This window comes from Stenella coeruleoalba, assembly GCF_951394435.1.
Source record: "Stenella coeruleoalba genome assembly, chromosome: 21".
Taxonomy (NCBI): Eukaryota; Metazoa; Chordata; class Mammalia; order Artiodactyla; family Delphinidae; genus Stenella; species Stenella coeruleoalba.
The window spans coordinates 26772309-26786743 of record NC_137167.1 but is presented as its reverse complement, the minus strand read 5'-3'; the positions used below and the strand labels follow the sequence as shown (position 1 = coordinate 26786743).

At 37.8% G+C, this 14435-nt stretch overlaps 1 protein-coding gene across 1 annotated transcript in view; it reads left to right on the top strand.

Moving 5' to 3' along the window:
* The window catches only part of CSMD1 (CUB and Sushi multiple domains 1), a gene marked incomplete at its 3' end in the record, with an annotated part of 609346 nt that overhangs the window by 500254 nt on the left and 94657 nt on the right, over positions 1–14435 (top strand). The window contains exons 40-44 of the mRNA XM_079909493.1: positions 980–1125; positions 1911–1991; positions 3149–3262; positions 8991–9179; positions 11844–11990. Coding sequence (XP_079765619.1) covers positions 980–1125; positions 1911–1991; positions 3149–3262; positions 8991–9179; positions 11844–11990 — 677 coding nt within the window. The remainder of the gene's footprint in view (positions 1–979; positions 1126–1910; positions 1992–3148; positions 3263–8990; positions 9180–11843; positions 11991–14435) is intronic.

Here is a 14435-nt window from a genome sequence, read left to right as displayed (position 1 = left end):
TTGGGAGACACCAGGTGTGTAGTGGCGAAGTCTCCTGAGAGCCCAGAGAGAAGAGGAAGTCTCCTGAGAGCCCAGAGAGAAGAGGTGACCTGGCCAGGTAAGCAGGGTGGACCATACGGAACCTCATAAATCATGTTAAGGGTTTCAGGCTTCATCCTAGAGCAACAAGGATTCACCTTAGGGTTATAAGAAGGAGAATTACAAGACCAGATCCTGGTTTCAGAATACGCAGTCTCATTGTGTGGGAAGCATGTCAGCTGGCCGAGAAGGGAGAAGAGTCCAAGAAGCCTTTGAGGCTGTAGAAATAAGCCTGACAGGGAGGGGCATCCCGGTCATGGGAATGAGGGGGAATGGACAACTTGAAAGGTTAAACTGACCACATGAAACTGCCATTTCAGAAGCAAAGCAAAACAGACAACACCAAATGAAGATCCACACGATAATATCAGCAGGTCTGCTCGGATTAACTGGTAGATTTAGGAGGTAGCAGGAAAATCTTCATCAGGGAACAACAGCGGAATGAGCCCCTGTTGTCCGAATGTGCGTGAGACAGACAGACTGGAGTCCCATCAACTGTGAATGTTAAATATCTTGATATTTCGAAACACGGTATCTAGAAGACAGCAATATTTTATTCAGTTTTTTAAAATATTTCAATTCAGTAGCAAGAGCTCCATAAATCTCACCTGTGATTAAAGAGACACCCTGAATTTAGACTTTAAAATGTGAGCATTTGAGAAGAAGCTGATAAATGGCATTGCCATCACTAGAATAAACGTGACCTGGTCTCAGAAATGCCTCAGAAAAGGTCAGCTGTGGAAGGAACAAGTGAGCCCGAGCTTCTGGTTTGAAGACCAGACTTTGCAGATGGATCCTGGGGTCAGACCATCGTCTTTCACCGAGATGGAGCCCGACTGGTTGTTAATCTAAGCTGTAACTAGGAACTTCCTCTTCCGATGACTCCCCTTCTCTTTCCTAGGGATGGTCCCGATCAGAATTCGCCTCAGCTGGGAGTTTTCAGTGGGAACACAGCCCTGGAAACAGCGTACAGTTCCACCAATCAAGTTCTGCTGAAGTTTCACAGCGACTTTTCAAATGGAGGTTTCTTTGTCCTCAATTTTCATGGTCAGTGTACTTTTGCTCTGTTGATGAAGGCAAAGAATTCCAGTTGATTCTTCTCATAGCGTCGACATAAACCTTGTTTCCATCTAAAGTTCCTTGATTCTGCCAACCGAGAACCAATAGGATTTTCTCGCATTTCATGCCAGAGGTTCCCATGACCCTTTTTTCTTCCTGATGTATTTATTATTTCCCATCTCTTTTGTAGTAAGCTTGGATTTACTCCAAGATAAGTGTATTGTATGTGAAACTCTGATACGGAGACCACTGAAATACATTTAGCACCTTTCATAGATTTCCTCATCTCTGTCTTCAGATGAACCTCGATAGCAAATGTCATGTGTTTGCAGAGGGAACAAAGCCAGTCTTTACTGATTTTGAGAATGAATGCTAAATAATTTAGGGAAAAAGATACCAGTCCCTTATCTCTCGTGAGGCCTGCCACATGGACTTCCTCAGGACAAGAGACAGAGGAGGACCATGTCAGAGCCAGACATGGATGTGGAACCATTTCTCTTGCAGAATTCCAAATATATGTAAAGTGTTTTTCTTTAAACATTATAATATTTTAAATTTTATACTTTTTCCTTTCAATTTTAGCTATTCCTTGATATTAAGTAATTCTGTAAGCATTTGAAGCTCAAGACTTTCGTAAAACTATGATTTACAGATACAGACATGTTCCTGTACCTAAGCATTACAACAACACAACATAAGAGGAATGCTTTTTGTAAGATTTCTGTTTATTCAGCAAATGTAATTGCTCTTATTGTTTTTTATGAACCATGTAGCATTCCAGCTCAAGAAATGTCAGCCTCCCCCAGCAGTTCCACAGGCAGAAATGCTTACTGAGGATGAGGATTTTGAAATAGGTAATGTTTTCTTCATTACAACATCATTAGCTCAACCCACCTTTTTTACACCCACCCAACTGCAGTAGTCAGTCAAGTAAATGAGTATTTGTCAGAAATATTCCTCAAGCTTTGCTAGAGAGATATACACAGAGGTCATGCACTGAGTAAATATCTTTTTCTTTCTTCATCTCCATGATTTTCAGTGTTTTTTTTTTCCGTTTGAATTTTGCTTTTGTCATTTTGAGCACATTTTCCCCCTACATCACTCAGTAGTTTGCATTTTTCTCCTGAAAAGCAGTTTTCAGAGACAGACTTAAACAGATGTTGGTGTTTAGTTAGGGAACCATGTTCATGAACTAGAAGAAGAAAATCATTTGTGGCTAAAATAATGATTAGTCTAACATTGACCTTTCATTGAAACTGGAATACAATTGGTGAATACATTTAATGATAATATTTAGAGATTCTGTTTTTTCATTTTATATTAATGATCTGTTTCATTAAACAATCATCAGGTCACATTAGGAAACCAGCTGTGGTGTATGTTTGCCGTATAGTTATTGTGATGCAGGGTTTCTCTGTCTCAATTACAAATACTCTGTCCTGTTGTCACACCCTGTTTCAGACCAGTGGTCAAACCGTGTGACCTAATTTCTGCTCTACTCCTAAGGGCTTAGTTAATGAGAACATTGTGCTAATTAGGCCAAGTTCATTGTATAGCCCTCTCCGGATGCATTAAAGCCATTCTGTTGTACAACCTTAAATCCCAAGCATCTATTTCTCTTTTCTTTCTCTCTTTCTTCCCTCCTTCCTCCCTCCCTCCCTCCCTCCCTCCCTCTCTCTCTCTTTCTTTCTTCCTTTCCTTCCTTCCTTCCTTCTTTCCTTTTCTTTTTTTAGTAGTCATGGGCAAAGGGAAATGAACATAGACACATCAGTCAAAGAAGGAAAATCTGCTACATAATTTCTGTAGAAATACTGGTTACATTTAAGGTGGCATTTTTATAAATTAAGAACTGAAAATGGCACCATTTCATTAAACAGACGACACATGAATACCGATCTTGATTCAGAAACAGTTTGCGCACTCACTTAAGCCGCATGCGTGTTTAATACATTCCCACGCCGCGTGTCCTGGAGACAGAATCTTCAAGTATATGCTGTGCTGGCTCCTTCAGGAGACTCCGTGAAGTACCAGTGCCACCCTGGGTACACGCTGTCCGGGACGGACACGCTGACCTGTATGCTCGGCTCGCAACTGCAGTTTGAAGGCTCTCTCCCGACGTGTGAAGGTATGAAGTTTATACTACAAATATGCTTGTTCAACACGGAACATGGTGTAACTTGTATTGGTCTGGACTTCCTTGCATGTGTCTGAATTTCTTTGTATGCATCTGGTTTTGTCTCTATCTGTGTTATCATTCCGTTGCAATTAAAATCACCGGCTAACAGAAATATCTTACCCTTGCTTTTAGGTAGCTCCACAAAATAAATCAAACCTACATCAAATAAGAAGTCTTGCTGTTTCCCAACAGTTTGTCAGGAAAATTTTCATACATATGGCAAAGTTGAAATAATTTAAAAATAATACCCATTGCCTATGTTCCCCCATTAATGTTTACTACATATCCTTTGTCACGTTTCTCTTATCTGTCTATCCATCCATTAATCTATCTATATTTTTGATACATTCAAGGCAAATTGCAGGCATCACTACACTTCCCTCTGAATTCTTTAGCATGCATAAAATTAGTGTTTACTATTTTTTTTCTGTAGAATGTATAGACATTGAAATGCACATATGTTGCATACAATAAATGCACACATTTCATATTTTTACAGCTTTAAATTGTATAGACCATATGCAATAACAGATAATATACAATAGCAGAACAAAATATGAGGTTGAATCTATTGATTCAATTGATTTGAATATCATTAGATCATTTAAAATACATTACTTAAAGGCACCACTTTTAAGCACTATTGGAAGAAAAAAAGATTTGGAAGAGACGTAAATAAGCCAAAATGTCTCAATATAAGTCAGAAGTATGACTGGTTGCCTGTCCAAGAGCTTTCCAAGATAGGTTTTATTTTGTAACTTCAAAATCACAGTCACGTTTATTTCCTTTAAAGAATGGAACTCTCCCGTTTCAGGGAATTTGAATATTATCATTCATTAGGGATAGTGAAACATTTAAAAGGGCCAACACTTAGGAAGAGAAGACCCAGAGTCTAGATTTGATTATCAAGTGACCTTGGTTACTAATCTTCTGAGCATCATGTGTAATGAGGATCATTTATCTGCATCATTTATGGGATTGGTGTAAAGATGAAGTGAATATTAAATTAATTCTAAGCGATTTATAATGTTAATTATCCACCCTATGAAAGGCAATTTTCTTTGCATTGCAATAGTATTGATTTTGCAAATGCTCAGGCCCATGAATTGATTCTTCCAGAATATCTGGTAACTGCATTTTCATTACTAATGAGGTAGAATTTCAGTCACTCTTATAGAGGGAAACGATTTTCAACACCTGAAGAGAATCTGGAATGAATTATTATTAATTAACCAAAGTGACTTAGATTGTTTCTGAGAAAAATGTACTTTGGAATTGCACCCACATGCGAGCCAGTGGGTGTGGGAAACTCCACAGGAGGGGGCACCCCACCCTTTGCCTCTTGCTTTAAACACTTGCGGGACCCTTGTGGTTGCGGTGCCGCTGAAACCCTGCCTCTAGCTGCCTCTGTTAGAAGCAGGGGGTCGCATGGGGCGCTAAGTCAGGACACTGATGTCATTTTTTTCCTGGGAAAACCAGTGTGTCAGGACCACGTTACCTCAGCGATGGTGATCTCCAGAGGATTCTTTTCTCAAGGTGGTGGAGGGGGTGGGTATGAAAGTTTCATCTTTTGCCATTTTATATAAAAATTAACTGAGGTAAATCTTCACATGTTGAAGGCAGATTTTAATTCCACCAAACACAGCCTTAAATTTCTCAGAATAGGTGACTTTCAGCAAGGGTGGTCTTAGCTGATTAATGAAGAAAGGTATAAATGTTTATTTAACATATGCTACTTTAAAAATAGGGACCATGCCTCCGTTCTCTTGTCTCTCCCCAAGATTAACCTGGTTTTCACTTAAATGAAATTGATTCATGACAATCCAGGAACAGAGTAGATCAACACAACAGGGGCATCATTCTCTAAATTACTTCCGCGCTCACACGTTTGCAGAGAGTGTCCAGCTAACAAGATAGGCTCCCTGTACTCAGCCCGGAGGTCCCCAGGCCCTACTGAACTTACAGGAATTACTACGTAGGATGACCTAGTTCTCTTCTGTTTCAGTTCAGGAGTAAATTTGTTTAGAATGAACTGAGTTATCTTAGCTGTCATTCCCTAAACACCTCATTATTTAAGAAAGGAAATAGGGACTCGGATGTCGTCTATCAAACACTTAAACACTTAAGCACTTAATTGTCATTTTTCTTCCAGTACTTTTCTATTATTTGATTGGGCTCAAGTGGGGGCCAATTCCCCAATAAATTCTTGATGAAAAATTGTACTAGTTATGAGTCCTACTTCTTCAAATGTCATAACCACACTTTTAGAAGTTCTGCTTTGAAAATTATCACCACTTTAGGGTGGTTGATTGTTCCTTGGGAACAATGGGAATAAATTGTTCTGAAAGTTCACACTTTTTACAGATAAATATTACCTTGTGGATACTTACCTTCATTTAGAAAAAAAAATGAATGAGGCTCTGGAATGTTTTTCAACACCACCAAGCAATTCTCTCATTTTCTTTAGACACCAGCTGAGTGCCCCACAGTTTAACTCAATTCAAAGACACTCCCAACCCTCAGGAAATTCCAAGGGTTTGGGGAGCTCCGTGCCAGAACCTGGGACAGAGGCCAAGTATATTTTAGCATAGAAGGCTATCACGAAAGTGACTCTTCTCAAGTTAAAAAGAAGAGAGAAGCATTTCAAAAAGTGAAGAGAAGCAGTAAGAAAGGTTTGGAAGTGTAAAAGGACATAGGGCATCCAGGAAAGAGGGGGTGGCCCCCAGCAGCTTGCTGTTAGGGTGTGTTTGAGGGAATGGCATTATGTGGGCTGGAAACCTAAAGGACGCCAGATTGTAAAAGGTCTTCAGTGTCAGGTGGCTTCATCCTATAAACCATGGAAATCCATCAATGGTTATTAGTTTTCAAAATGGGAAACATGCATTATCAACGAACACTAAAGACCATCAGTGACCTTCAAAGAGTGGCCATTCCTCGGGAAGCATAAGTGTGACAGTAACACATCTCCAGGTGACAGAGTTCTCCGTATCACAATTCTTTCATACGTAGACGTGCTCTTAAGAGTTAATCTTATTTACAAATCCTAATGTTTGAGTCCATTACTTTTGCTGAAGCTCCGCAAGGTGCTTTGGGTTTTAAGGCTCACACTGCATTTTTCTCCAAAAGTAAGCTAAAGGAGTAACTGCGCAGAGGGAGGGGATGCAAAGCTCAAGCCGCTGTCTCAGCAGCACGTTCCTTCAGAGGTGTCTTTGCCAGGACCCTGACGCAGATGCTTCCCGGGGGTGGGAAGTCTCCGATAGCCCCCGTGGGAAACAGGGTGTTTTTAGCACAGAGGGCTCAGCTTACAGGAGCCTGCGGTCTCTGAAACCTTCTCGCTGTCAATGGGGGTTGCTCCTAGCAACAGTTTCCAGAGGAAGGGAAGGGGATGGGCACGTGGGAGGGGGCGTGAGAAACACAGGAGTGGAGGCACTTCCGCTCACCTGGAGACAGACTCAGTGCCTCTTCAAAACAGTATGTATGTCTGAAAGAAATACTGTGAAGGGTCGTAAAAAGAAATGAAGCAAATAATCTCACTGATGTTTTCATTTTATCTTCTCTAAAAAACAGAAACAGGGAATCAGAATAGCTGTGTTTAAGAATCTGCGTCTGAGCTCTAATCACACCCTGGGTTGTGCTCTCAGCTCTCCAGGTGCATTTCAGCAGGTGGATGGTTTCTTGTTTCCAGGTGGTCTGCTGTCCCAGTGTTGTCTAATAGCTATGGTTGTGGTGATGAAATCGCAGGACAGAGATGCAGGTTAACTACTTCTCCCATGTATTAACACACAATGACATGTGCTCTGTAGCATCTTCACGTCAGGCACAGGCAGGCATGTGGTCAGATGTTGTAACACTGTCTGCGCACATAGCGCTTTAGATTAAGAAAAACATTTGCATGTTTTTGATCTGATTATAACCCTGAGGAGGAGCTTTATTGCTGTCTAGTTACAGCCAACCTCTGGCTCTTATTGTAAATTCAGAACAAGTCCCAGGAGATCCTAAAACCCCAGGCCCTGCACACATGCAGACAGAAAAAACTCTAACTTATTTTATTAACATCAACACGTTCATTTCTGAAAGGCCGTAATATATTTTACAGAGTGATCTTACCATCAACACAGAAGAAGATACTTTTTAAACTAAGTTGTTTGGTCTATGTGTTTCGGTTTAAATTATTTTTTATTAATTAACACTGTAAGTATACTTTAAAATCTACCTAAAGTACACATTTATTAAAAGGGTTCTATGAAATGTTTCATCTTCGGTGATTTTATCCCTAAACATTTTCTAAATTTTAAGATACGTCTCAATTGGAATACTAAGTAAAATGAAAAAAAGGGGGGAAAATACTCTTTTTAACCATTACTTGAATCAAAACATATAAGCTTTCTCATCTGTTTGGGTTTTGAAATGTATTCATAAATAATACACATTTCATTAATTAAAAGGAGATAACTCAACAAATAAGACACACTTCCATTGATAGAAGCTCTTTTCGATTGAGGAAAAGCAGATCATTTAACTTTTTAAACATTTTGTAAATAGTTTTGGTACATCTTTGTTTATTGTTGAACCATCACCAATAAGAGAAATAATTTTCTCTTAATCTATTCAAAAACTGTTTCTGTAGGATACTTAAATTAGCAGTGAGAGAAGTGACTGATTAAGAGACTTTGGTGATTTTCTTTTGCACTCATACCTACACAGATTAGTTTTATTGTGATTAACTTGGAGTAGTTGAATAATGAAAAAAAGTGAGAGGGAAAATTGTGTCAAGGTGTCCATATTATCTTAATGATTTATGCACAATAAATTAACCCATTAGAAATCACTCCCACTTTACACAGTAGAAACTCAGGTGTCCCATATGACTCATCTCTTATCACAGTCCCAAGCAATCACATCAAATGTTTAAAATTTACTGTTCTAAATATAATTAAAAATATAATCAAAGGCAGAAATAAATATAATTTTATTATCATCGTGTATAATTTCACAATGTTTTTGTAATATTACATTGAAAAGGTGAGGTCTTACACTTTAGTTGAAAACTTGGGATCCTGCGGTTGAGTCCACAAGGCACCTGCCCTGAGTTAAGTGAGGTGTGTGGGCAATTCAGTCATAGCCTGAATGGATGGTCTGTGGACTGTGGATGAGGAGTGAAAGGCACGTATGGTATGAACTGTCCCTATGTCAGGGGTCCCTCCTTCCCTCACCAAGGGCAGGTCAGCAGGAGCCAGACCATGGCTTCTCCACCTTCTCCAGGTAAAGAAAACTTCCAGGTTCAGTGCTTCTCAAGTTGGCAGCTACCTCAGCTTGGCTGCCCTAGGATCAGGTTGACAGACTTCATCTCTTTGACTCTTGGTCTCCTTAGAGTTAAATAGGATTTACCTATCCATCTATGGCTATCTGTCAATCATCTATCAATCTCTTCTATCTCATCTGTATATCAACATATATATATTATACATAATTATGTTTTAAATTATAGGGTGATGCTAAAATGTTGCTTTCCTGTTCTGTTTGTGTCCTGTATTACATTTGGTCACATCTCAGTAGGATTGCTTTGTTGTTGTTGTTGTTTTCTTTCATGAGCTTGTATATCCAGGGTTAGAAACTACCCTCTTGAAGTTGGATTCATTTTGTTAAGGAAAACTTTTACTGGTGCGTTGTTCCTTAGCACAATGTCCAGCCAGTGAAGTCCGGACAGAATCTTCTGGGGTCATCCTTAGTCCAGGGTATCCAGGCAACTATTTTAACTCCCAGACGTGCTCATGGAGCATCAGAGTGGAACCAAATTACAACATCACCATCTTCGTGGACATTTTCCAAAGTGAAAAGCAGTTTGATGCACTGGAAGTATTTGATGGTAAGTCTCTTTAAACTTTGTTCACATACCAGTGACCTATGCATAATGTAATAAGGATGCCACTATAATGTTTCTGTAATGCAAGAACTTGAATATTTTCTTGAAGTATATTACGTCTCCCCCAAACAGAAAATGAATTATTCTTGGGCTTGTGTGGTCTCAGAGATCAAGCGGTAGGTAAAACATTTCCATGCCGTTCCTAATGTTGCAACTCTTAAACCATTAGGATGCTGGTGACACACCCTGAAAATGTACTGAATTAACTTTAATCATTCTTTAATGTGGGGCTTTGAAGTAGATGATTTCAAAAGATCTTCCTTTCCCTTCTTCTAAGATTATATTGATTTAGAAGATATTTTAGGAAATTTAAGAGGGCTAAAAGTACTTTAATCAGTCTAAATGATTATTTTACTAGAAATATATAAAAGTAATGGCTCACAGAGATTTCTGGGTGATAAATGCTATAGGAGTCTTTAATGTACAGTTTTTTTAGATTAGTAAAATAGTTTACTGAACAAATGCTAATACTGTTTTCAACATGAGTCATGCATTTTTGTACAATTCTAATGAACTTTTAATATAACAATGCTATGCTTAAACATACTATGTGGTTGAATTGTCAATTTGAAATGGAACTGATGTTAATAATTTTTCTTTGTACAGAAGCATTATCATAGCCCAGGATATCAGACCATGATACAGTTACGGCTGTACATAATAAGAGGGTTTTTACATGTTCTGATGGATTTGTCATTGAGTTCAGATAAATAACAATCAATTCAGTGAAAAAAATTACTGTAATTGATTCTCTGTGTGTTTATATGCCTCTTAGTGACTTGATGAATCATAATAGTCAAGTTGCTTCTATGGATAGACACTCGATGAATCAATTTATGTATTTCCAAAGATGAGCTGCTAAATTGGAAATTAAACTCATATTTATATACATAGGAACAGAGGACTGGAGGGTAATGTTTTCATTTTCCGAGGGTTTTTAAGGGTGCGTTAAAACGGACACATGCTACTGAAGACTCTCCTCTTAGTCTTTAGGGTGGGAAGAAGTAACGCATTAGCCACGTACAAAAATGGGCTTCTTTTGTCAATGAGGAATCCGGGAAACTATCTTAAGGCCAATTAGGTGTCATAACAAAGTACAGACAAGCAGTTAACCTCAGGGGCTGTGTGTGTGTGTGTGTGTGTGTGTGTGTGTGTGTGTGTGTGTATGCTTACATATTCCTATACATGCAGTATATAGTTATATGTATTGACATAATCACTCTAAATGTATGCCTGTGTCTTTGTTTCACCTTGGTTGAATTGAAATTTAGCAGGCAGTGCTTCTGCGTCTTCTTATTTCAGGAGCAAAATCATTATCAATAATTTATGCCTGAAGCATTTACAATGTGATCTTCCCAAAATATAGACAGATCAAGCCCATTATAAACCATAAGCAAAATAGATAATAGAGATAATATCAAAGCAGTTGCTGTCAGAATTATCAGAGATCTATGACTAGGTGTGTTTCACTGTCAAAGAGTTCTCTGTAAAATGAAAGGTCAGAATTTTATATGAATAATTTTTTAAGCATTGGCATTTTTGTTGAAGTAAACGTCATGTTCATTGCATCTGTTTTGTTCTGTTTTTTTGAAAGACAGTGGCTCTTTTATAGCTCTTGAGTTGACCAAAAAAGGAAAAAGTTGAATATGTTGATTTTAAGCTTTAATAACCCAAGAGTTTATTGCTCTCTGCGGCTCCAGTAGTGCTTATTCCTCAATTTAAAAACAAAATAGGACTTTAATCACTAGAGAACTCAATTGAGAAAAAGGTGTCAGAAGAAAGATGGTGGCCTTCACTTGTGAGGAACTTGCTAGCTTCCATCTTGGTAACAGAGACTACACGTACACACTCACACACACATACACACTCACATACAATTTGTATATTGCACACTTTTGAATGTTTACACAATTGCCATCATATTATATTTATCTGCAAACAGATTTCACTTGTCAATATGCTATTTTAAAAATTACCTACACTGATACATGTTTATCTAGTTCATTAATTTTAAATGCTATGTAGAATTTCTTTGAAAAGATTTTTTAATACCTTTTTAAAACCCCAAACCACAACTTAGGATCTACATTTTGCCATAAAAATGCTGGAATAAACGTTTTGCTGTATACATAACATTGTGCACATATGTTGGTGTTTATAAAAAATATAATTAAAACCTTCAGTTGTATTGGATATTACCAAATTGCTCTCCAAATTGATTATACTAACTTACACTTTCACTAGTATTGCATGAAAATTTCCATTCCCTGCATCCATTCAATGTTGTAAATACTAATAATAGTAAAAACTATTTTCATTTTTTAAACTACTGCTGTTTTATAGGTAACTTCTTATTCGATTTAAGTATTATGTATTAGTAGCATATATGTCTGAAGTTATTTTGGTTGGCTGTTGTTTCTTTTATTATTATTTTTTAACAGGGAATGTATCTGCTGCTTTATTTATTTGGAATTCTTTGTCTCCTTTGGAACTAAATAGCTCTATAGCGTATAGCTAGACTCCAATTTAATCAAAAGTTAAAGGTAGTCTGCATTTTGTAGGTGCTAATTCATATCATAACTTTTTTGTTTTTTCTGTTTCATTTAGGCTCTTCTGGTCAAAGTCCTCTGTTAGTGGTCTTGAGTGGAAACCATACTGAACAGTCAAATTTTACAAGCAAGAGTAATCAGTTATATCTCCGCTGGTCCACTGATCACGCAACCAGTAAAAAAGGATTCAAGATTCGTTATTCAGGTTAGTAAGTGAGGTTAAGATTTAATATAAAAGTATTTTTAATACAAAGGATCTGCATTATATTAAAAAATCACAATATATAAAGATTTATAGTATAAACCTAATTTCTGAAGATGAATAATTAACTTCAATAGAAATAATATGATGGGAAATTACTCTGAGTGATATCTCTAAACTACATTAGGGAAAATAAACTATCTGTTGATTACTATTAAAACGTTTTGTTGCTAAAATCATAAACTATTGAATTGCATGCCACAGAAAGCAAAGATATTTCCCCCCAAAGTAAAGTAATATAATATAAATTAGTTTTAAAATATGTTTAAAGGCTAAGGAGACAACCAGGAGGAGATAATCATATTACATTTAATTTTTTTAAATTTAAATTTATTTATTTATTTGTTTATTTGGCTGCATTGGGTCTTAGTTGCAGCACTCAGGGATCTTCCTTGTGGCTCGTGGGCTTCTCTAGTTGCAGCACACGGGCTTAGTTGTCCCGCAGCATGTGCGATCTTGGATCTTACTTCCCCGACCAGGGATCAAACCCATGTCTCCTGCACTGGAAGGTGAATTCTTAACCATTGGACCACCAGGGAAGTCCCTGTGTTTAATTGTATAAGTAATAATAACATCTTACTATTAACAGTATGTCTTTTTATTGGTTATATATTCGTATGTCTCTTTATCTTTATGCAGACATGATATATAGATATATACACACACACATATAAACATATACAAAATAAATGTTTACGTATATATTTCCTTGTCAACATTTAAATTATTTTGTTCCTTCCCCATATATTTCAATCACTTTCTGTCAGTAGTTTTTTATATTAATTAAATCAGTTAATACATTTATTAGAGATTAGATCCTGGGTATGTCAATGTGACCAGCCCGACACCTAATGTTTATACTTCCCTACAAAAGCAGTAGACAGACAATTTAAATTCCTCAGATATTTTAAATACTAAGAAAAATATCTCACCTTTTCTCAGTGTCTCACTCAACAGTATCCGTGCTAACAATTGAGATATATTTCCCAAGGGAGATGCCCACTCTGTGCATTTCATTGACCAGTGTACCTCCCAGAGGTTGCTTATTCCAATGTCTGTAGTACATCCTCAGTGATGGGAACATCCTGAGGGAGGAACAGCGAAAGGTCTTAGTAGTTTTAAGAATATTTTAGCTCTCTCTGATTGGTAGACGTCATGAAATGGTAAAAAGCATCAGGGTTTTGAAATAGCTCTTGATGTAAGGACAGGAGGCATGAAATTCACTCATGCTTCCTCTATAATGTGTAATAAAATATGCTCAGACTTTTGTTTTCCCGCCTTTGCTCAAAGTAGCCATTCAAAAAGCTTATCAACAAAGCGCTCACAGTTGAAATCGCTTCATTCGAATGGGTATTGCGAGCATTAGGGCAGTGATTGGATTTGTGTTCATCAAATTCCTTGTTCTGAAAACTAAATACTCAGACCTGTAGAATTGTTTGAATTTATTTCCAATGAGCAAAAATGGACAGTGCAGGGGAAATAATGGTGAACATAATTTATCTTGTTTTATCTGTGGCAAATTACTTAGTAGCCTGGCGATGTGATTATACCTTGAATTCTGTCTTTCAAGGGATATTTTCATTCCTTATAGAACAAGAAGATTCTCTTTGTTAAACAGTGTTGGGAAAGTAGGAAAAAGGAGAATTTCGGAGAAGGCTGTAAACTGTTGTTCTATGAATGGACCTATCTATTTATCTCTCTGTAGGTATAGATACAGATAGATCTTTGAACAGATTTTCACTTAAAATTTGATGAGTCAATGACCTATGCTAGCAGTTCATCACCAGTAATTTCAGAGCAGTGATTCAGTGAAGATCCCTGAACTGTAATATTGTGGGCAAGGGAGCTGCGGCCCATAATATAAGCATGTGTTGCATCACAAGCCTTTGTTTGCCTTACACGTGTGAAGCATTGGTCGTCAGGCTTAAGAGCAATATAATTGATCTACATGATTAACCAACAAAACAACAACAACAAAAAGCAAGTGCTTGTCCATTGAGGTTCAAGTCAATTCAATAAACTGCTGAGTGTTGAGCAAAAAATGGCCCTTAAATGAAATAAGTGAGAGTAAGTGAAATAAGCTTCAGTAATGGGAGAGTCAGAACTACAGACTGGCTGACATCCACCCAGAAACTCCAGGATAGCCAACTCTGCCCGCTGTCTTCCATCATGATTCCTACTTGAGTGTCTCCCTCCTTCACCTGCCTTTCCAACGCACCACGAGCAGAATGTAAGGATTGGGCCCTGGTCCTCTTAATTCTTAACATAGCCAGGAGTCGAACAGGTGGGAGCCCGTGTTCTAATCTTCCCCTTTGCTTTGCTGTGCCGTGTCTCCCCGCTCTGGGCCCCTCTGTATCTTGTTCTCGATGAGTTAGGAAGGAAGGGATA